Here is a 22,847-nt window from a genome sequence, read left to right on the forward strand (position 1 = left end):
CACCTCACCGCAAAACACGCCCCCCCCCCCCCCCCCCCCCCCCCCCCCCCCGCAGACCTCAGAGTTCCTGGGTTGGTACTGGAGACATCGAGGAGGAAGGAACGAAGAACATGTGGGTGCATAGCAGCATCTCTAGCTTCTGATCCCTGGGTGTGGGACATTGGATCTTTTCTGGAAGGATGTATAATAACTAACAGACCAGTAATCCTATGCCACAGCTATCCTTTTAGGGTGGAGGAACCGGGCTCAGTGACAGCACAGTCTTTCTCCCACCATTTCAGGGAACACCTGTGATTTCCTCATGCCCATGTCGCAAACCTTTGTGTTCCCTAAGTACGCATCTGCTTGGCCGCACAAGTAAATGTGTGAGAACACGGTGGTCCTGCACTCCCCCCACTGCTCCACAATCATGTTACAACTGAAGGAACCTAAGAGGTTCTAAAAGTAAACTTCAGCTTGACATTAAAGTTTAATTAAGACTTGTGGAAGAGCTGCCTAGAAATAGACATTTATAAAATATTCTGGCTGGTAACCAAAGCATTAGTCACTGAGCACCTTTGGGAAAGAAGTTGGCACTTAGACAAGCAACAGAAGGTGACACACTGCATAAACAGCTAGGTTCCAAGACAACAGCAAATTAAGGAGAAACACAGTGCTCACATTTCAGCAGCCAGGCTCCCGGTTTATTTTCCATTTTTAAGTTATTTTGCCACATTACCATAATTGCGATTCTACTTTTTTAAATATATGTCTTACTGTATCTGGCTTCATTAACAGGGTGCCGCCAGAAAGATACCCACCAGCTTTTCATGTGATTTCAGAAGAAAGGACCAGGTGCACATCTGGAAGTGCGACAAGGCTGAACCCAAGCTTTCCCCGGGAATCGTGGTTCATTCTTCATTAAAACATGCATAATGCACTCTTGAAATTTACAAAGCAGCCCAGAATCCACATAATTTAAGCAAATCAGGGTACTGTGTACATACAGAATCATAACTTAATAAGTGAAAGAGGAAGAATAGAAAAATGATGGATTTCGGCAGCAGGCTCTATGGTTTCCCTAAGTGAACAATATTGTTTTATTTTGCAAGAAATTCTCCTCGTGTCTTAGGATAATGAATGCGGTTTGCCTTGATAAGATGAATTAGGGCTTCATAGCTAACATGTTTTTAATCAAGATGCTAGAACAAAATATAATGCAAACAGAGATGTACCTGTGTCGAGGCCCGGTAGTCATTTATTTGACAAAAAACTAGCCTGCAGCAAGTGGCCTTCAGGCCCATGTGAAATCGTGCCCTTTTTGCTACTGACTTCAGGGAAGAAGAAAATACTGGAAAATTCTCATCAACTAGAATATGTCCGTTAATTGACATTTCAGGAGATCGCATTTGAATAAAGGTAGAATCCTTGAGGTCCCAAGGAGTAGAGCAGGAGAACATAGAGTGGATGATACAATTAGTAATTAGCATGTTTTAATGTATAAAGGATATAATTCAACTTTCAAGACTCTGAGATCAGTGAGGCATATATTGCTACCATCTCCAATTTAAAAATGGATAATTTTGATAGACTTGCTTTTTGGGGGACAAACAGCATAGTGGCAGATATTGCCCATTGCGCACTGTCTACCCAAGAGTAACTTCCCTTCTTAGCTGCTAGAAGAACCCCAGATTATTCAGCAGAAGGCAGTACTCCCGTGCTATTGCAGATGAGAAGCCCTCATTCAGTTTCAGGGAATGACTTATGATTGATCTATGATAATTCAGGGATGAGCACATGACAAGGTCCTGTAAATCAGAGTAAGAGGTCTGCCAAGGTGCTTCCCTTCCCAGAAGGCAGCCTCAAGTGGACACAGAATTTTGCTCTTGCCCCTTTTCTTTTGTTGGCAACCTTGATGCTGCTGCAGTCTTTGGGGGACCAGGAGGGAAAAGCCAAGAAAACTGGAAAGATAACCATGCATGTCCAGATTTTGGTAGCTGACCATTAAGCCTGTAGCCACCTCCTGCTTATTATGCGAAAACAGTTAAGTGCCTTTATTATTTAAGTCATGATTCATCAAGTATTGTTACCTGCACTTTAAAGCAGTCCTAACATAATGAACGCACTTGCTCAGGAAAAGCCTTCATCATTTACCCGGGACGCATGACTGCGGTAAAGAAGGGAAGCAGTGTCATCCAGATCAGTCATCTATATGAAAGACTTGATTTTAAACTTCTACACAATGGCTAATACCTGCTATTGTATTTGTAATCTTGATAAAATCATATTTGCTCATCTTCGTCTTGTGCAAGCCCAGACGATTGGGGCTGGTTGTCCTGAGAATTTAGACCTTCAGGAAGAAGCCTCAAGTTAATGAGCACATGAGACAGAGTGCGTGTGAGCTTCTTGGTTGGCTGTGGGCAGTCTGTTATGGCAGTTCTCAGAAACTCATGTTCTTTGCTGAGGAAATGCACTGACCTGAAGCAGGGCTGTAGCTCAGAGGCATGAAATGCCCTTAGTGCCCGTGGAGGTACAACCAGGAGAATGTGCAGAGCAAGTGTCACACGTGCTTACTATTCCCGAGCAGGGAGAGAGGACTTCTACGTGGGAGAGGCATATTTTTGTCTGATAGAGCAGAATTTATTACAAGGCAAAGCAGTTTGTCGGAACCCTTCCCTGGGGGCCTAGAGCTTGATGAAGAGTTTTCATGTGAAAATTCCTCAAATAAGTTATTTACCTCACAGAGATAGCCTGTAACTTTCCTAGTTGATGCAAAAGATGTGGGACTTACACTTTTCCCTGGCATCCGTGCCACTTCAAACCTCACAAAACAGCCAACTACTGACCCAGTCCATCAGCGGCTTTCTTGGGACAGAAAGAAACATTCAACTCTGGAGAAACCACCAATCCACATGCAGAAAACGTTGAGGATTCAGTGGCAGTTATTTCATTTTATGGCCAAACTGAAACTTTTTTTTTTTTTTTTAAATCAAGGTCTACCCACATCCCAATAACAATGTTATCAAAAATAACTTTTACGAACCTTCATGTATTTTAGGCTTTGTGCTAGGCACTTGGTTTGCAGTATTGCATTTTACCTTTAAAACAATCTTATAGAGTAGGTACTATTTTACCTTTTGATTAATGAAGAAAGAGGTTTACGGAGGTGAAAAGGCTTCTCTAAAAAGTCCATTCAGCTAATAAATGGTAGATAAACTTGAACCAGGTTAGCTGGACTCTAGATCTGAAACTCTTCACCACCACCACATTGCTTCCCAGATTTTAGTTTGATAAAAACCACTCGTAGCCATATTAATACTGACTGTTTCTGGCCTGGTGCCCATAGATTCTGATTTGGATGGTCTGGGGCCTAGAAAACTGCTTTTCTGTTAAGCATTCCAGGTGATTCTCATGAAGGTGACTCAAAAACCACACTTCCAGAGACACTGGTGTCCCGGTGGGACACCACTGGCTGCCATTTAAAATCATAATGGATTTGACCGACTTTGAGAAATATTATCACTTCAAAGTAAAAAAAAGAAAAAAAAAGTAGGTAATATAATTTCTTGTGAGAAAGTATGTACTGAAGACAAATTATTTCATATTTTATTAAGATGTATTTTCATTCTTCAAAAAAGAACCATTCTTAGTAATATTTTCACATAAACTTCACTGTCCTGGGCACCTGGGTGGCTCAGTGGTTAAGCGTCTGCCTTCGGCTCACGTCATGATCCCAGGGTCCTGGGATCGAGGGGCTCCCTGCTCAGTGAAGAGCCTGCTTCTCCCTCTCCCACTCTCCCTGCTTGTGGTCCCTCTCTCGCTGTCTCTCTCTCTCCCTGTCAAATAAATAAAATCTTTAAAAAAAACTTCACTGTCCCATTTTTTCATAGGCCATGTGGTTGCAGAGAAAGATGACAAAGGGGACAGTGGGAGTGTCTGATTGAAGAAAATGAAAATGCTACTTATTTGTAGCTTAGATAAGCTTTCACCCACACAGCTCTTCTTATCAAAGGCCTGTGACAGCAAAAACACCAAGAAAACTAAGCATTTGAGGAAGAAAATAAATACATGAATGAAAAGGTTGTAAATTATTCATCTAATAACTCAACAAAGGCACCACATTACACGCTGGGGTACAAAGTAGTTAAGGAGTCATTGTTTTTGGACTCTCTGAGCAGCCAATCTGGATAATTTAAGTATAAAGTCCAATTATAAATCAAATAGGTTAGGGCTTCTTGGCCCTTAACTGTGGATGCTCAAGGCTATATTGGCATTGCCTAAGTGAAAAGAATTAATTTATTCTCTGCCATATGTGATCCCACCCCAGCAGGGTACTCAACACTGTTTGTCAACCTTTTTACTCATTCCTATCCCGTTTATCTTAACAGCTATTTTGAATCTTTTCCCATTCCCTTCAAGCTCCCAAATCCATCCTCAAAGCCCTCACTTTCCATATATTAACTCGCTTTTCATCCTGGCCATCCCTGAATTCTCTGTATTTCCCTTCCTGCCACATTGAGATTTCTTAATCTATGTCAAGCACCTTTTCATAATTTCCTAGCTCAAGGTAGAGAATCTTAACTTCTCTCTAAGGCTAACTCCTCCACCCGAGTCTGACTGCATTTTATGCCATTTCCTTAGGACCTTGTTCCATTCTCAGCAAACAAACATTAGTCACCTATAGCATTCCAGACGCTGTATTAGGCACTGGGGACACTAAGATGAAAAGACAGAAAGCTGTCCTGATGCAGCTCACAGGATAGTGTGGAGACAGATAATAACGGTGGTGAGGGTCATTGCAACGAGACTAGGGTCACAGGACTTGGGTTCCTATAGCTGGAGACATAGAAAAACAGCTGAGATTTATAAGACAAATGAGAGTTAATCAGGTAGATAAGTGGGAGGAACAAAAAGATAGAGAGGCTCGGGAAGCATGCATGGCCAAACGACAGGTATCCATCATCGATGGAAAAAAGTCCCATGGCATGGTTGAGAAAGAGCGTTAAGGAGTTTAAAGTTTTAATGAGCCCATGGAGCCCTGTTATCAGAATGTATGTTACAAAGCTCACACTCTGGAAATACCATAGTCGAGGACTTAGAATAATGTAAAATCAGAAGCCAGAAGCCCAGAAAGTGGGAAAGCTTGGTGACCCAGGTAGGATACTGAGCACCTGGTGTGGAGCAAGAGTGGTGGAGAGAGAGAAGCATGATGGATATATAAAATACACCTGTACGTGGTAGTGTCACAGAACTTAGGAATTTATTGTATGTCAGGGATAAGAAAGAGAGAACACAGGTTGAGCTCCAGGTTGTTGGCTTTGGGGACTAGTGGTTTTGTCGCCGGTGGATAGTGACGGGGCACCCAAGAGGACACGTCTAATGGACAGTTGCATGTGTGGGTGTGAAACAGATACTGATCCGAGCCACAGCAGTGTAGACAGGCCAGGTGAGGTCACAGCTGTGGGCATGATTACCCAGGGAAAATGGGGGGAGGGTGTGAGAAAGGGATGAGAGGATGGTTTAGGAATCCAAGAGAGCCAAAATCAAAGATCCTCAAAAGACAACTGAGAAAGAGCTAGAGAAGTCGGAGGGGAACATGAGTTTGATGGCAACGTGGAACTTAAAGCGAAAAATGTGCCAAAGGTGAGGTAGCAGGAGGGGAAGAATGAAGGGGGGGAAATCGGAGGGGGAGAAGAACTATGAGAGACAATGGACTCTGAAAAACAAACTGAGGGTTCTAGAGGGGAGGGGGGTGGGAGGATGGGTTAGCCTGGTGATGGGTATTGAGGAGGGCACGTTCTGCATGGAGCACTGGGTGTTATGCACAAACAATGAATCATGGAACACTATATCTAAAACTAATGATGTAATGTATGGGGATTAACATAACAATAAAATAAATAAAAAAAAAAAATGTGCCAAAGGTGAAGTGAGCAGTGGTCGGATGCTTCGGAGGAGCGTTCTGGTAGAGTCTGAAAAGTGCTCCCAGGCTTCAAGGACATTTCCCTCTTCAATTTAGTTTTTTCTCCGCCTCTGACCCTCACACATGCGCGTGTCTTCCCATGATTAAATAAATAACAAATTTCATCACTACATAAAAATTCTTCAGTTGAACCTACTCGTCCCCAGTATATTCTTTTTCCCTTTAAACACAGACTCTCACTTGACTACTACTGCAATGAAATTTCCATCTTAAAAGTTTCCAGGAACATCCTTTTCTCACCCACCAGTCACATTTTAAACGCCAATTCCCATGACCTTTCCCCAGGCATTGTGCTAGCTGATCTCTCTACAAAATTTTACAATATTAAGTCCCTTTTTCTGTATTTTCCACTGGCTCTTTCACTATGGATTTGGTTTTCTTAGTTCTCTGAGGATACCTTTGCAGTTTCCCCCAGGGACTCCCTCTTCTTGCTAAGATCGTTAAATAAAACTGTCCCCTCCCCAACTTGATCCTTTGCTCTTTTCTCCATGGAATTCACATTTCCACACATTCCCCACCCCTGGCCCCCACATGCTCACAAATCGCTAATGTGTAGACAACTTCCAAATACAACCCTGAACTAGATTTTCAAGTGGAAAGCTGCATATAGAAATCCCACCAAATTCAACATGCCCCAATTTAAACTTGTTTCCTTCATATCCCCACCTCCCCAAAATAGTTTCCCATTTTCCTGTCCTGTCACTGATGCCTCCTTCCCCTCTTTTACTTCCTGTACCCAATCAGCCCTCAACCTCAGTATGGATTCTCTCTCTGGTCCTCATTTTTCACATCTTCCCTCTAGTATGCAGACCAATTTCAAAATAGGGTATTTAGATGTGATACAAAATTGCAGTGGTTATTTCCCATGAGAAAATAGTAACAGTAGCCAACATTTATCTAATTTTCACTGTGTGCTGGGTAGGCATAGTACCTATGTATCTTAGCATAACACATGTATTTTCTTTTAACTATTCCCTCTTCTAAGAATTTAGACAAGCAAGGTGGTTTATTCCCTTTCAAATGTTGTCATACACCTTTAGGGATTTCTTTTGCTTTGTACATCAGTCTGACTTATGTAACCAGTTTTTGGATGATAAAAAAAAAAACTAAGCATTATATGTTAGTGAACGTTAGCTCATTTTGCCACCAAAACTCTATTAATAGGCACTTACATATGGTCTAAAACATACCTACAATCATGATAACCCAAGCACAATTAAATCTGGAAATATTTTCTGAGAGGTCAGAAGATTAAAACATGCTTTATAAAATCTTGGTGCTCGCATGTTCTCATTCTTCAAAAACTGGTCACCTCTGAGTATCTATGTGTGAGTGACATATAGATCACTTAATCTCTTTCAGGGGAGTGTTTTTTTCAATTCTTTGAATGCTGCTAATCCCTGAGGGGTAGTTCTTGGTCCTTTTCTCTTTAGAACCCACAAGCACACACCCATTGCCCATCTTGGTGAGTAACAGTAAACTACACTTACTTAAAAAATCCAATTCTCGCAGAAACCTGTAAATCAGCCGAACAATTTTCGTGGGCACAAAATCTTGCGAAGTTTATCTGGAAATAAAATATGACAGTATTTTTTTATGGTAGTTCAACAATTTGGGATACTTCTACTTTTTTAAGAAGACATCTATGATACATGAGAAAAACGAAACAAAATTGATAATGTCATATTTTGTTCCTTTTGAAGAGTTTAATTTGAGGATTAGTCACAGGTTCAAATGACAACTGTAGGGCTAAAGGAACTGATTCTCCCAATAGGTAAATTGAAGGCCTAAATTTGTTAAATGGAAAAAATTATTGTTTCTTTTATAATCGTTATGAAAAAAATGAGTTTAATCAAATTGAGGTAAAGTTTTAAAGGTCAGTGTTTAAAATCTGTGCTGCCAAGATATTCTTTCCTGAGTTCCTCTCAATTTTCTGGTGCTACGGTTTGATCCACTTATTACAAATAAACATGGCACTTACTTTTCACAGATGGTAGGACAATGGGCTTATATTTATTGGAAACAATAAAATGTAGAAATTTAGAAATTTTACTTTGAGGATACATTGAACAAAATTAAATGATAGTTGACCCTCAGAGTTCCAGAATTTATTTAACTTGGAGCATTTTAATAGGACCCAGAGAACGAAAAGGTATATGGGAAAACCTGAGGTATAAGATAGACAAAGAAAGAATGCAGAGAGAGAAAAAGGAAGCTGAGAGGAATAGGAGGAAGTGGAGAGATGCTAAGAGAAATCTAGAAAGTCAGAGAAGGAGCTTGGTTCATTAAATGGGAAATGACTAGCATGTTGTCAAATAGCACGTCCGACTACAGTCTGCTTTGACCTGGTGAAGCAGAAGGGAAGTGTAAATCCTTCTCTAAATGATTAGGTAAATATGATTTTTTTTTTTTTCTATCACTCTCATCTGTAAAGCATGGTGCTCTAAAAATCAAAAGGTAGCGTTTTATTTTTTTTGTTTTTTAAGATTTTTATTTCTTTATTTGACAGCGCAAAAGAGCACAAGCAGGGGGAGCAGCTGAGGCAGAGGGAGAAGCAGTCTCCCCACTGAACAGGGAGCCCGATGCAGGGCTCGATCCCAGGACCCTGGGATCATGACCTGAGCCGAAGGCAGGCATTTAACCGTCTGAGCCACCCAGGCACTCTGGTAGAGTTTTATTCTAATGTAATTACAAATTGCTAAGGTTTGGGTTTATGTACTTACAATGCTGCATTTTTCGTTATTAAACATAGTTAAGAATAGTTGATATTGACAACTAAAGTTCAACAGAGGGGTGAAAACACTGACTTCCACAGATACATTAAGTGTATTGAGAAAACTTGCCTTAAGGTATTATGTTCACTGGATCTAGCATTCTAGACCAGAGAGTCATGATTGTAAGCTCAAAGACCTTCAAGTGACTTAGGAGCAACTTGTCTAGACAGGATGCTAACTAGCCCTTGGAGTGTCCCTTCTGCCTTTTACATTCCTTGTGCCATTAGCAAATGCTTTAGTGAATGTTTTTACCATGCCCCCAAACATCCTGTTGACTAGGTCTTTGCATTGTTGGACAGTAAAGGTCCAGACAACTGGACTCCTGGGAATAAACTCACTGCAAGTGAAAGGGAGATACTCTGGAATATGGTAGAGAAGGCTGTTCACTGGTTAGAATGCAAGATCCATCTCAAAATGCAATGGATCCTGGGACGTGGCTTTAGTAAAGGCTATGGTTGAATTTGAAGGAGAAATTGTTGTGTAACAGAAATACTTACATTTATAAAAGATTAAAAGCCAGCAAGGGGACTTGCCTACCAAGACTGGATGAATCTGGGTAGAGTGAATGAGAGGGAGACAAAATGAGAGAGAAGGAGGCAGAAAATGAAAAAGGAGAAGATAAACCTCATGAATGGGACTCACTGTCATTGTGAGCGCTCCCTAGCAATATATTTTCCTCATGGGCAAGGAATCAAGGAAAGAAAATTAACATCTCGTATATAATGGTAAGCCATTGCTGGGACTAAATGCGTATTTTAAAATATTCAGTTTAATATCCTAAAGGGAATATAAAAAATAAAGAAAAATGGAAAACAAAACATACCATAAATCTTTTTATATTAAAAAAATTCATAAAATTTTTTTAAAAAATTCAGAAAGATAATTCATTTCCCCAGAATTAGGCAATGTTACAAAAAAAATTACTTTAGTTACATGCGCATCATGTTTTGAATAAGGAAAATATTCTTACTGTTTTTTCAATTACGTCTTTTTCTTTCTTCTGCTGGAGAATTGGCTGAAGTGGTGGGAATTCTTCTGTACTTCGTTTACTGATGACATGGTGCCCAAGGTGGTAAGCAGCTTGAATCTGAATTGGGGTGAGGATGTCCCGCACATCTTTCTAAGGAAATTTAAAACCATAAGTTAAAAATAAAAACAATCATGTAAATTAAAAAAAAAAAAGCATATATAGAAAGTTCCTCCATTCCTGCATTAAAGTCAAACAACAAGGAAAAGGTAAAGGAAGTATTACCTTTTCATCTAAATTGTTAAAATACACTGAATGTGTATATTTTTTCACATTACAAAAGCATGCATGTTTATTAGAAAAAATACAAAAAGAGTATAACAATAAAAAAATAGCCATCCTGTAATAGTTACATAGTTTTACATTTGGACATGTTTTCTTTCATGATATTTTCTATGCATACTTTTTATCACTTGACATAAGCATTTGTAAATCACTTTGAAGTACTAATCAGCATTTTATTCTATTTAACATTTCCCTGTCGTAAACTTGTAGAAATAGGATATCTCAATTTATTTGAGTTTTCTTTTTATATGTCTCAGTAACATTTTAATTCAATTTGATTCATTTGATTTCCTATTATGAAACATATCCTTTTTTCCTATTTTTTTTTAAGATTTTATTTATTTATTTGACAGACAGAGAAACAGCGAGAGAGGGAACACAAGCAGGGGGAGGGGGAGGGGGGGAGGGGGAGGGGGAGATGGAGAAACAGGCTTCCCACTGAGCAGGAAGCCCGACGATGGGACTCGATCCCAGGACCCTGGGATCATGACCTGAGCCGAAGGCAGCCACTTAACGACTGAGCCACCCAGGTGCCCCTTTTTTTCCTATTCTTTATGGAGCTTTTCCAATTATATTTTTAAGGAGGTTACAAATGGTATGTGGGAAAGTTATTTGTTTTATATATTTAATCTTTTATCCTAGTCACTTTACTGAATTTTATTAGTTACAATTTTTCTAAGTTTATTGTGCTTTTACACTTCATAAGGAAAGTTCTTGGATTATTTATCAATTATACAGGAATTGTACCCATTAGGGATCCATTCTGCTATCCATTCTGCATGATATTCTTTTAAATTTAATATCTTACTGATTTTTACACAGCATTTCTCATTGGTAATCATGTGGTCAAAAAGCCTTTTTGAATGATTTTTTTAAGATTTTATTTGAGAGCACGAGCAAGGGAGATAGTGAGCGAGTGCGATAGCGAGCAAGAGAGATAGCGAGAGAGATAGGGAGAGAGAGAGAGAGAGATAGAGATAGCGAGAGAGATAGCAAGAGAGATAGCAAAAGAGATAGAGTGAGATAGTGCCCGTAGGAATGAGAGAAAGAGAGAGATAGTGCGTGCACCCACGAGAAAGCTAGCGAGAGAGAACGCTAGCGAGAGAGAGAGCTAGCAAGAGAGAGAGTGATAGCAAGAGAGAGAGAGAGACAGATAGCAAGAGAGAGAGACAGAGATAGTGAGAGAGAGCACAAGCAGGGAGGAGAGGGAGAAGCAGGCTCCCCACTGAGCAGGAGCCCTATGTGGGACTCAATCCCAAGACCCTGAGATTAAGACCAGAGCCGAAGGCAGCTGCTTAACCGACTGAGCCACCCAGGCATCCCTTTTTTGAATGATTTTTAAAATTTCTTGTATTCTGCCCCCAGAGAAACAGCTCTTGAGTTCATTACACTGATTGTCAATTCACATATTTTAATCTATGTGAATTTCTACATGCAGGCATTATTTTTCCCTCTTAAAAATATCTTCTTATGTACTTCAAAATTATTTTTTGATTATTCACTAGACTTCTAGTGAAGAACATACCACATACTATCAAAATTATTTGCTAACATACATATATACACAAACAGTAAAATAGCCGACAGGAAAGTAACTTTGAAAGCAGTTGTTCTCGAATCTCATGTCTATGGGAAAAAAAAAAATCAGTAATCCATAAAACATGGTACCTCTTAGAAAGCACTTAACCCGGCCCTCTCTAGACAGAAATGAGATTTTCAAAGTCTACTGAACAAAATAGACACCTTTCTTTTTCTCCTTATCTAAGTAGGTGTGCAAGTAAGATTTTACTGATAAAGTAATCTATGAGGATTTATATCAGAATTCAGGAGACAATTAAATTTCATGAAATAAGACATGTTGATGGCAAATCTATAAAACAAGTATCATAAGCACCACAAAAATTAAACATAGAAATGATCTCAGGATTTGAGAAGGCAGTTAATAATCAGTAAGTTCTATCTACATGGAACTATGCAGTTTTTGCTTTTCTTTTTCTTTTCTTTTGATACTAAAATTGTTACCATACTTTGCTGTCTGAGCTTTACATCACAGTTTGACTCGACTTTTCAAATACCCATTTCAATCTATAGGTTCTTCTCGATTTATTATTTATTTATTTAATATTTTGTTTTTAAGTAATCTCTATACCCAACATGGGGCTCGAACTCACAACCCTGAAATCACGAGTCACACGCTCTACCAATTGAGCCAGCCAGGCACCCTGGTTCTTCTCATTTTAAAAAAGAAATTCAACTAAGTTCATTTTGACCACTTAAAGAGACTCAAGTGTTTGCACCAGGGCTAGACATATTACCTTAAACCATAACTGAGGTTTATATTTATTCAGTTCCTGAGTCGATCCATGACTTTGTCATTAACAGAACTCCCAGTAACATTAGTAGGCCAGGTTTTTATTACCTATGGGCATTTCAAGATTGGAATATGACTTAAACATTACTGCCTAAAAGCAAACAAAGAACAGATAATTTGTAAAGCTCATCAATTAGCAATCCCTAATGGGTAAGAAAAACAAATGCCTGTAATACAGATGGTTGTGCTGCAGTAACTTGATAAAAATCAATGAAGTAAATTAATCAAGATGATTTATCACATAAAAGACAACATCTTTTTTTTTTTAAAAGATTTTATTTATTTATTTGACAGAGAGAGACACAGCGAGAAAGGGAACACAGGAGGAGTGGGAGAGGGAGAAGCAGGCTTCCCGCCGAGCGGGGAGCCCGAGGCGGGGCTCGATCCCAGGACCTTGGGATCATGACCTGAGCCGAAGGCAGATGCCAAACGACTGAGCCACCCAGGCGCCCCGACAACATCTATTCTATGTCTTTATGTAAATAAAAAAGATGAAAATTTTTTTTACATTATTTATAACTATCAATATATGTATATAGTAGGTACAGGACTGGGGTTCAAATCTCAAGTGCAACACTTACTATCTGTGTAACCTTGTCAATGGCTCAGTTACCTCATCTGAAAATGGAAATAAAGACAATTCTTATGATACCTATACCTATTGTTATGAGAATTCAGTGGCATGATGCTTGTAAAATAGTTAGTATAATGCCTGGCACTTAAGATCTTAAGAGATGTTAGATATTGACTTATTATATATATGCTGCTTCAAAATATATCTACATCAACCAATCAAGAAATGCATTTGAGTTTAAGAAATTCAGGTGAACAATTGGAAGGAATAAAAAAAAAAAAAAAGAAAATCAGACCATTGCCAGTCAATGAACATTAAGTAGGAAATGAGTTAGATACCAAGTATTAGACTTGTACTAATTAATTGGTACCTGGAAGATTTGGAGCATGAATCAGAGTACAGGGGATCTCTTATTACTTTTCCATTCTTATACATGGAGATGATTTTATTAAATTACTTGATAAGTGATCCTCTCAACACGAAACTTTGACCATATAGGAATGCTGCAAATCAAGGCCCAAATCCCAAGTTATCAACTTGTGAAAACGGAACAGCTTGAAGCCCTGAGTATTACAATAGCAAACTTGATTAAATTATTCCCTAGGTGTAGAAGCTAGACAGCCACTGATTGTCCCTCCACATGTCCACTGTTTTAATTCTTCTCAACAAGCTTGCTTTGACCAAATCACATGTTATCTAATTCATACTAATTTTCCACAAGGTCTTCTCTACATCTGGTGTATATTACTTTCATTATCCTAATTAGCTATTAATTACGCTTTTCTCACAACATATAAAATGTACGTGCACTCTTGCAAGAACTGTATTTGACAGATATTCACACTTATTTAACTTTAACAGCTCTACCTAAAGACAAAGGCTAGAATATCAAAAATGTCTTGTAGTGACTAATTAAGTATTGGGGAGGGAAAAAGTAGATTTGCTTAAAATTTTTCATTTGGATGGGCATGTGCTATCTATATTAAAAATAATGAAGATTCCATGCCACATTTTTATGGACAATTACATAAAATAAGGCAACCCACAAGTGTGCAAATGAGCACATGTCTGAAATTACTCAAAGTCCGCCTTCTTGTTTGACTTTTACAGAAATTCTTATTTACGGCCACTTGAGAACTGAGCCATAGGCCCATGTCCTCTTACTGTGTGTATGCAGTAAAAAACCTAGGGGGTGGAGCCAGAAATATTTATAAAGTTTACTGAATGAGAAATGATATTGAGGTATAGACATTTCAACGTATCTATTCATGGGTCTGCTGTGTTGAAGGAAGACTCTGGGGATACAAAACTGAAAGTCAATACCTATGTCACAATCCATAACCCAGAAATCCACACACAGTGTGCCGGATGAGCTTTCTGATGGATGTATACACAAGTACAGAAGAAGGAGGGCCACACAATCTACAGTCAAAAGAGGATGAGAAAGTCTTACACAGAAGAATTTCAAGCAAAGAATATGGTCAGATTTATGATTCTGAAATACCCTTCTGGTACAAATGTGGGAAATGGGTTGGGAGGGAGAAGGAAAGGCAGAGGCATGGACTGCAACTGAAGCCAGCACCACCACTTGTAATGCTAACCACTCCAGCTAGTAAGCTTGGTTTGTGAGGTGGAGAACTGTCCACATCTGGCACTACTAACATCCTGAGAAGAGACAGCACCCCAAAAACAGGTGCTCTAACCATAACACTAATAGAACATTCTCAGATTTTCCCTTACAGAATTCTTTAAATAGCACTGAGAACATATCATCCATAAATTTTAAAAATATTTATTGATTTCTACCTCATGTAATGACTCGTATTACCTCTAAGAAGAATACAAACATGCAAAAAGTAGTATTCTGTCTTCAAAGACCTTGCAAACTAGCAGAGAATTAACGTATGCTGGAATAATCAATCCACTTCTTGACTACCATAATGTCAGGATAGTTGTATAGGTTGCTTGTACTTAGATTTTCAGCAGAAAAGTATTCATATATGGATCAGTCCATAGTCTGCTGTGTAGATTGAGCTATGTGCTTGTATAGCTTAACAATGTAAACATATAAAATACAAATAAAACAAATTTACTAATCAAACATACATTCATTTCCTTGCAGTTATTATTGAAAAAGATGGGTTTCAGAACTTACGTAACAAAATAAAATTCCTTTACTTCAGAAATCCAAAAATCTAGAAATTTGAGAAATCAAGGGAAAGAATGAACTAATCTACTGTATATGTGGGTGGGTTGATTTCATAATTATACAACATGCTAAAGCCACTGAACTCCCTGGATCTCCGAATATCAATGGGGACAGGCATTCCTGGTCTGATGAGTAAGCTACATATTTCTAGCTTTTACTGGAAATGTTGCAAGCAAGGTGAGAATCTTGTTACTTTATTTGTTGTCCCACTTTACTAATCATCTTCTCTTCTCAAACATCACTGAATATTTTGATGTAGAGATTCCATCAAGATCAACCAAGAAATATCATCTATAAAAGCCTTAAGGGAAGTCTCACTCCACCACAGCTGCTCAGACATTTCTAAAAACTGCTGCCAATTGTTAATTGAGTTTCCCTAAATCAAAGCAACCTCAAAATTATCCCATGTTCTAAGAACTTGTACTAAGAAATCACTAAGATCTAATCAAGTTGTATATATGAATATAGCAAAGACAGAGATTCATTGTCACATATGTATATGGATGAGAAAACATTTTCATCGTGGGCAAAGTGACATCTAATAAAAGAGAATTTCAATAGATAAAACACTGTAAGGTGTAAAAAATTAAACATTTGGGGAGCGTATGTGCTATGGTGAGCGCTGTGAATTGTGTAAGCCTGATGAATCACAGACCTGTACCTCTGAAACAAATAATACATTATACGTTAAAAAAAAAAAAAGAAGATAGTAGGAAGGGGAAAATGAAGGGGGGGGAATCGGAGGGGGAGATGAAGCATGAGAGACTATGGGCTCTGAGAAACAAACTGAGGGTTCTAGAGGGGAGGGGGGTGGGAGGATGTGTTAGCCTGGTGATGGGTATTAAGGAGGGCACGTATTGAATGGAGCACTGGGTGTTATACGCAAACAATGAATCACGGAACACTACATCAAAAACTAATGATGTAATGTATGGTGATTAACATAACATAATAAAATTAAAAAAAAAGAAAATTATGAAAGGGAACAATTTCAAAGGTAGATGCAATCACACAATAAAGGTAGTAGATTAATCACTTATGAAACCAATACGGAGGTTAAAACACAAAAGGAGTAAAATCAATTTTATCTACAAAATCAGTCAAGGAACTCACAAAAAAAGGATGGAAAATATAACATTATATACATACAATGTGGAGGACGGAGTAAAAATGTAGTGCTTTTAGAATGGGATTAAACTTAAATGACCATCAACTTAATACAGATTGCTATACACTTAGGATGTTACATATGATCCTCATGGTAACTGCAAATCAAAAACCTATAATAGATACACAAAAATCAAGAGACAGAAATCCAAGTATAACACTAAAGGAGGCCATCAAACCACAAGGGGAGAGAGCAAGAGAAGAAAGGAGCAGAGAACTTAAAAACAACCATAAAACAAGTAATAAGATGGCAATAAATACATACCCAGCAATAATTACTTTAAATGCAAATGGACTAAATGCTTCAGTCAAAAGACAGAGGGTGACTGAATGGATTAAAATAACAAGACCCATCTATATGCTGACTATAAGAGACCCACTTCAGACCTAAAGATACATGCAGACTGAAAATGAAGGGATAAAAAACATATACATACATGCAAGTGAAAAAAAAAAGCTACAGCAGCAATCCTTCTATCAGACAAAATAGACTTTAAAACAAAGACTGTTGCAAGAGAGAAAGAAGGGCACTATATAAAGGGAAAATACATCAAGAAGATGTAACAATTGTATCTATGCACCCAACATGGGAGCACCAAAATACATAAAGCAATTATTAACATATAAAAAGGGAGAAACTGATGGGATTACAGTAATAGCAGGGAACTTTAACACCCCATTTATAACACTGGACAGACATTCCGAACAGAAAATCAACAAGGAAATAGTGGCTTTCAATGACACATTAGACCAGATGGACCTAACAGATACATACAGAACATTCCATCCAAAAACAGCAGAATGCACATTCTTTCCAAGTGCACATGGAACATTCTCCAGGCGAGATCACATGTTAGGCCACAAAACAAGTCCCAATAAATTTTAATAAGACTGAAATCATATCATGCATCTTTTTTGACCACAAGAATATGAAACTAGAAATCGGTTACAAGAAAACTGGAAAAAAGGGGCGCCTGGGTGGCTCAGTCAGTTAAGCGCCTGCCTTCGGCTCAGGTCATGATCCCAGGCTCCTGGGATTGAGCCCCGCATCCGGCTCCCTGCTCAGCAGAGAGCCTGCTTCTCCCTTTCACTCTGCCTGCCGCTCTGCCTACTTGTGCTATTTCTCTGTCAAATAAATACATTTAAAAAAATCTTAAAAAAAAAAAAAGAAAACTGGAAAAAAGCACAAACACATGGAGGCTAAACAACATGGTACTAAACAATGAATGGGCAAACCAAGAAATCAAAAAGGAAATAAAATACATGGAAACACAACTGTCCAAAATATTTAGGATGCAGCAAAAGCAGTTCTAAGAGGGAAATTTTATAGTAATACAGACATACCTCAAGAAACGAAAAAACTCAAGCAAACAACTCAACCTTACACCTGAAGGAACTAGAAAAACAAGAACAAACAAAACCTAAAATTGGTAGAAGGAAGGAAATAATAAAGATCAGAGAACAAGCAAATGAAATAGAGACTAAAAAAAACCACAAAAAAACACAAACAACAACAAAAACAAAACAACACAAAACAATAGAAAAGATCAAGGAAACCAGGAGCTGGTTCTTTGAAAAGTTCAACAAAATTGATAAATCTTTAGCCCAGACTCACCAAGAAAAAAATAAGAGAGAAGACCAAAAATAAAATCAGAAGTGAAAAAGGAGAAACTGACACCACAAAAAATACAAAGGATTATAAGAGAATATTATGAAAAAATTATATGCCAAGAAATTGGACAACATAGAAGAAATGGACAAATTCCTAGAAACATGTAACCTTCCAAGACTGAATCAGAAAGAAATAGAAAATTTGAACAGACTGATTACTAGCAGTGAAATTGAATCGGTAATCAAAGAACTCCCAACAAACAAAAGTCCAGGACCAGATGACTTCACAGTGAATTCTACCCAGCATTTAAAGAGTTAATACCTATTCTTCTCAAACTATTCCAAAAAATAGAAGAGGAAGTAAAACTTCCAAATTCATTCTATGAGGCCAGCATTAGCCTGATACCAAGACCAAATAAAGACACTACAAAAGAAGAAAATTATAGGCCAATTTCCATGATTAACATAGATGAAAAATCTTCAACAAAATATTAGCAAACTAAATTCAGTAATACATTAAAAAAATCATTTATCACAATCAAGTGGGATTTATTCCAGAGATACAATGGTGATTCAATATTCACAAGTCAATCAATGTGGTACATCAAATCAATAAGATAAAGGATAAAAACTGTATGATCATCTCAACAGATGCAGAAAAAGCATCTGACAAAGTACAACATTCACTCATGATAAAAACTCCCAACAAAGTAGATTTAAAGGGAATATACCTCAACATTATAAAGGCCATATGTAAAAAACCCATAGCTAAAATTATACTCAATGGTGAAAAACTGAAAGCTTTTCCTCTAAGAACAGGAACAAAACAAGGATGCCTACTCTCACCACCTTTACTCAACATAGTATGGGAAGTCCTACCCAGCAATCAGACAAGAAGAAGAAATAAAAGCCATCCACATTGGTAAGGAAAAAGTTAAACTTTCACTATTTGCAGATGAAATGATTCCATATATAGAACACCCTAAAGACTCTACCAAAAAACTACTAGAACCAGGATCAAGCCCCACATTGGGCTCCCTGCTCAGCCAGGAGCCTGCTTCTCCCTCTCCCTCTGCTGCTCCCCTGCTTGTGCTCTCTCGCTCTCTGTCAAATAAATAAATAAAATCTTTAAAAAAACCCACAAGAGATAGATATGGCTAGAATCAGAATCTTACACTTGTGAGAATGGTTAGAATATAAAAGATAAGAAATAACAAGTATCGGCAACGATGTAGAGAAAAAGGAACCCTTGTGGACTGTTGGTGGGAATGCAAACTGGTGTAGCCACTGTGGAAAAACAGTATGGAGGTTCCTCAAAAAATTAAAAATAGTATTACCATATGATCTAGTAATTCCATTACTGGGTATCTACCCAAAGACAATGAAAACACTAATTCAAAAAAATATGCACCCCTATTACTACAGCATTATTAACAATAGTCAAGAGAGGAAAGCAGCCCAAGTGTCCACTGATAAAGATGTTGTGTATACACTTACACACACACACACACACACACACACCCACACACACACAGAGGAATATTACTCAGCCATAAAAAAAAACGAGATCTTGCCATCTGCAACAACGTGGATGGACCACAGGGTATAATGTTAAATAAAATAAGTCAGATAAAGACAAATGCCATACAATTTCACTCATTTATAGAATTTAAAAAACAAAACTATCAAAGAAAAAGAGAGAAACAAAAACAGACTCAAATGCAGAGAACAGAGAGAGGGAAGTTGGGGGCATGGGTGCAACAGATAAAGGGGATTAAGAGTACACTTGTCTTATGAGCACCGAGTAATACGTGGAACTATTGAATCACTATATTGTACACCTGAAACTAATATAACACTGTAGGTTAACTACTCTGGAGTCAAAATTTAAAAAAGAACACATTTATCATGATGGGCACTAATGTATAAAATTGTTAAATTGTTATATTCAACATCTAAAACTAATATAACACTGTATGTTAATTTTACTTCAATAAATAAAACGCACCCTTCATTTCTTTCCCAGCACTCCACAATTTCCTGTACTCTGCCCTTTCTCCTTTTTCAATCACTCATATCTTCTAAAATGGTATAAAATTTCATGTTTATCACGTGGTTTGTCTCACTCCACTAGACTGTAAACTCAGGGAGGGTAGTGATCTTTTTTATATTTCATTCACTACTATACGCAAGTGTCTCAAATGGAACCTGATGCAACATTGGTACTCAAATACCTGTGGAATTAATTGTGTGGATGGAGAGGTGGAACTTCACTGGTATGACCAAAGGGAACAACTACACAAGGAAAATGTGCCCAACCGGCAAGCAGAGTCTTCTTAGAAGTAGGGGCTGTGGGCCTGGCTACATGATTAGCAAGTGCCACCTCATTTCACTGTAAGGGATGCTGAATATGCCCATTAACACTCCTGATACGGGGCAAGGTTTATGGAACAAAGGGACAATCCAGGCATCCTGACTACTGTTCATCTTTTCTACTATCATTAAGATGGCAGAAGAGTATCAATTTCTGTCCCAATCCTTTGGACTGGAGAAGCACAGTAATGTCCATGTTTCTGAATACCTCCCGCTACCATGCTGGTGGGGGTGGAAAATGCACTCATTATATTTCCCTATCTTCCTGAATCACAACTAGAGCTGTTTTAATTTTAATAATGGTTTCACTTTATAAAAAAAAAAAAAAAACGCTACTATGTACCAATCCCAGAGATAAGTGCTTTTGTCTGGTATTGACAGTATGGTCGAAAGTCAATGGCTGTAACCTGCTGCCATCCATACCAGGGTAAGAGTACAAGTATGCGTCGATAACACAGAAACCTCTGCTAAATTGTCCTTTTCACTGCAAATTATTCTGCTGAAAATGTAAAATTTTGATGAACCCTTACTTGTTGGAACAATGCCAAGAAACAAAGGGCTAAAGAAGTCAGGTCAATTTCCTGTCATTGATATAAATTCAACACAATAGGTTTCTTTGTGAATGTCTAATGTTGGCCCTTTTACTGCCTTGAAAATGGTCTCAATGATAGTCTCCAAAATTGACTAACCTAAGTAAAATCACAGCTATATAGGATTTAAAAAAAACCAAACAAACCCTCTTTAATCCCTACCATATAAATAATGGTTACATTAATATCATCTATACTTCTGGCTCTCGACCACCTAATAGATTTATTCTAGTAGGACAGTAAAAACTGTTAAGGGAAATGAGGAAAGAGCATAGGGATTATTACTCTTAGCATTTAATAGTGTTAGAGTCTTGATGTTTGTTTGCATTTGCTTGGAATAAGTATCTCAGGGAAAATTAAGTTCTAAGCTGAGGCAACCATTTGAAATCCCAGAAAAGGCTCCCGGGAATAGTTGGGCTTTTTTGTGACAATAGATTCTCTGATGAAGTACACCATTCCCTAATGAGAAAGACCTGGCACTGCTTCACGTGAAAAAAATGTTGACCAAGGCAAGGAATGGGACGATCGGTCTGGGAATGAGTGTTTTAATGAAAGAAAGATGAAACTGGCTGTGCTTTGGCAGGACATACCCCCAAACATCCTGAGAGCCATTGTCCTGGCCCACAGATGATGCCCACACACTGCAACTGTGCAGGTTTCCACTGACATCTGATAGTGCTGGCACGGGGACAAAGGCCTGATCCGAAAGCAGTCATGGTGGATTCTGCTTCACTAGAGTCACATGAAAAACAAACCAACTTCCCTGCTTCCTCCCCCCACCAAAAAAAACCCTACCAGGGGAACAGATCTGAGGCTCAGCAGTGCTACTCACTCCGTGCATTTCTCGGGAAGTGTATAAACAGGGATACGGAGATAGCAATTGTAGGAAGGAAAAGGCAAATCTTTAAAAAAGAGTGATGCAGTCAAGTGTCATAAATGTGAAATAAAGAAGATGCAAAAAGTGGACCCTGGATGATCCAGGTCACAGGACTGTTAAACATTTTAACTCTGGAACAATGAACAGGTCAGCTAGTTTAGGCGGGGATCACACTTGCTTGTAACCACATTTTATAAAAGGATACCAATGCAGTAAGATTTTTACTATAGTGATAATACTGAAGTTTACATATGCATTCATAAAAATGAGTTTACATTACCCGCAGAAATGCTTCATGTGTTCTGCAGTTAGCTCCTCTGCTTGACACTTTTATGCTGCCTGTGATCACATCCGACGTTCCATTAGAAGAAAAGTAAAATCTCGATGGAGAGTCTATCTTCCGGTTCACATCCAGACTCATGTTATAAAACAAAACTGCAAAATGCAGAGAGAATTGCAATTAATATAAATAATTCCCTAAAAGCATTATTTTTAAGTGAAAATAGTCAAAATTATATCCCAACACTAGAAGTATCTTAAATTCTCTTCATTAAAAGGCTTCTAAAAACTAGCCTAAAATATGGAAGAGGAAACAATTTAAAAATACTGATTGTTACAATTGTTATAAAAAATTTACAAACTTTTCTCTAGGTTTCTACTTTTTAACTATTAACATCTTCATTTACTTAATCTTCCTACATATAAACGTTTCAAAACTACAATACTAAACCTGTGACTCCTAATAAAAGTTCTGAGCAAAGTTTCAGATTTCTCTGGAGTCCTTTATGTCCTTCGAATATCTAACTAAGGAAGCATAGACAGAACACTACACTCAAACGCCACTTGTGATAATTCTATCTTGTGTGGTTACATAACTAATTTTGTGTATGGTTAGGTTCATTTCTTTCTGTTTGTTTCTGATTTGAGAGGTTGCTATTTATTATTTTTTAAAATGTAATGTGAACATTACAAACCTATATCAACAGTTTACTCAAAGATGTCTCCTTTTCCAGCCCTGGACCCTGAT

The 22,847-nt window shown here is 38.0% G+C and overlaps 1 protein-coding gene across 1 annotated transcript in view; it reads right to left on the reverse strand.

Annotated features, from left to right (window-relative positions):
- Positions 1-22,847, reverse strand: part of ITGA4 (integrin subunit alpha 4) — a 78,385-nt gene that overhangs the window by 19,133 nt on the left and 36,405 nt on the right. The window contains exons 15-17 of the mRNA XM_032406999.1: positions 22,101-22,255; positions 9,707-9,856; positions 7,453-7,529 (exon numbers count right to left, since the gene is read on the reverse strand). Of these exons, the coding sequence (XP_032262890.1) occupies positions 7,453-7,529; positions 9,707-9,856; positions 22,101-22,255 (382 nt within the window). The remainder of the gene's footprint in view (positions 1-7,452; positions 7,530-9,706; positions 9,857-22,100; positions 22,256-22,847) is intronic.

This window comes from Phoca vitulina, unplaced genomic scaffold (assembly GCF_004348235.1).
Source record: "Phoca vitulina isolate PV1807 unplaced genomic scaffold, GSC_HSeal_1.0 scaffold1, whole genome shotgun sequence".
Classification (NCBI taxonomy): Eukaryota; Metazoa; Chordata; class Mammalia; order Carnivora; family Phocidae; genus Phoca; species Phoca vitulina.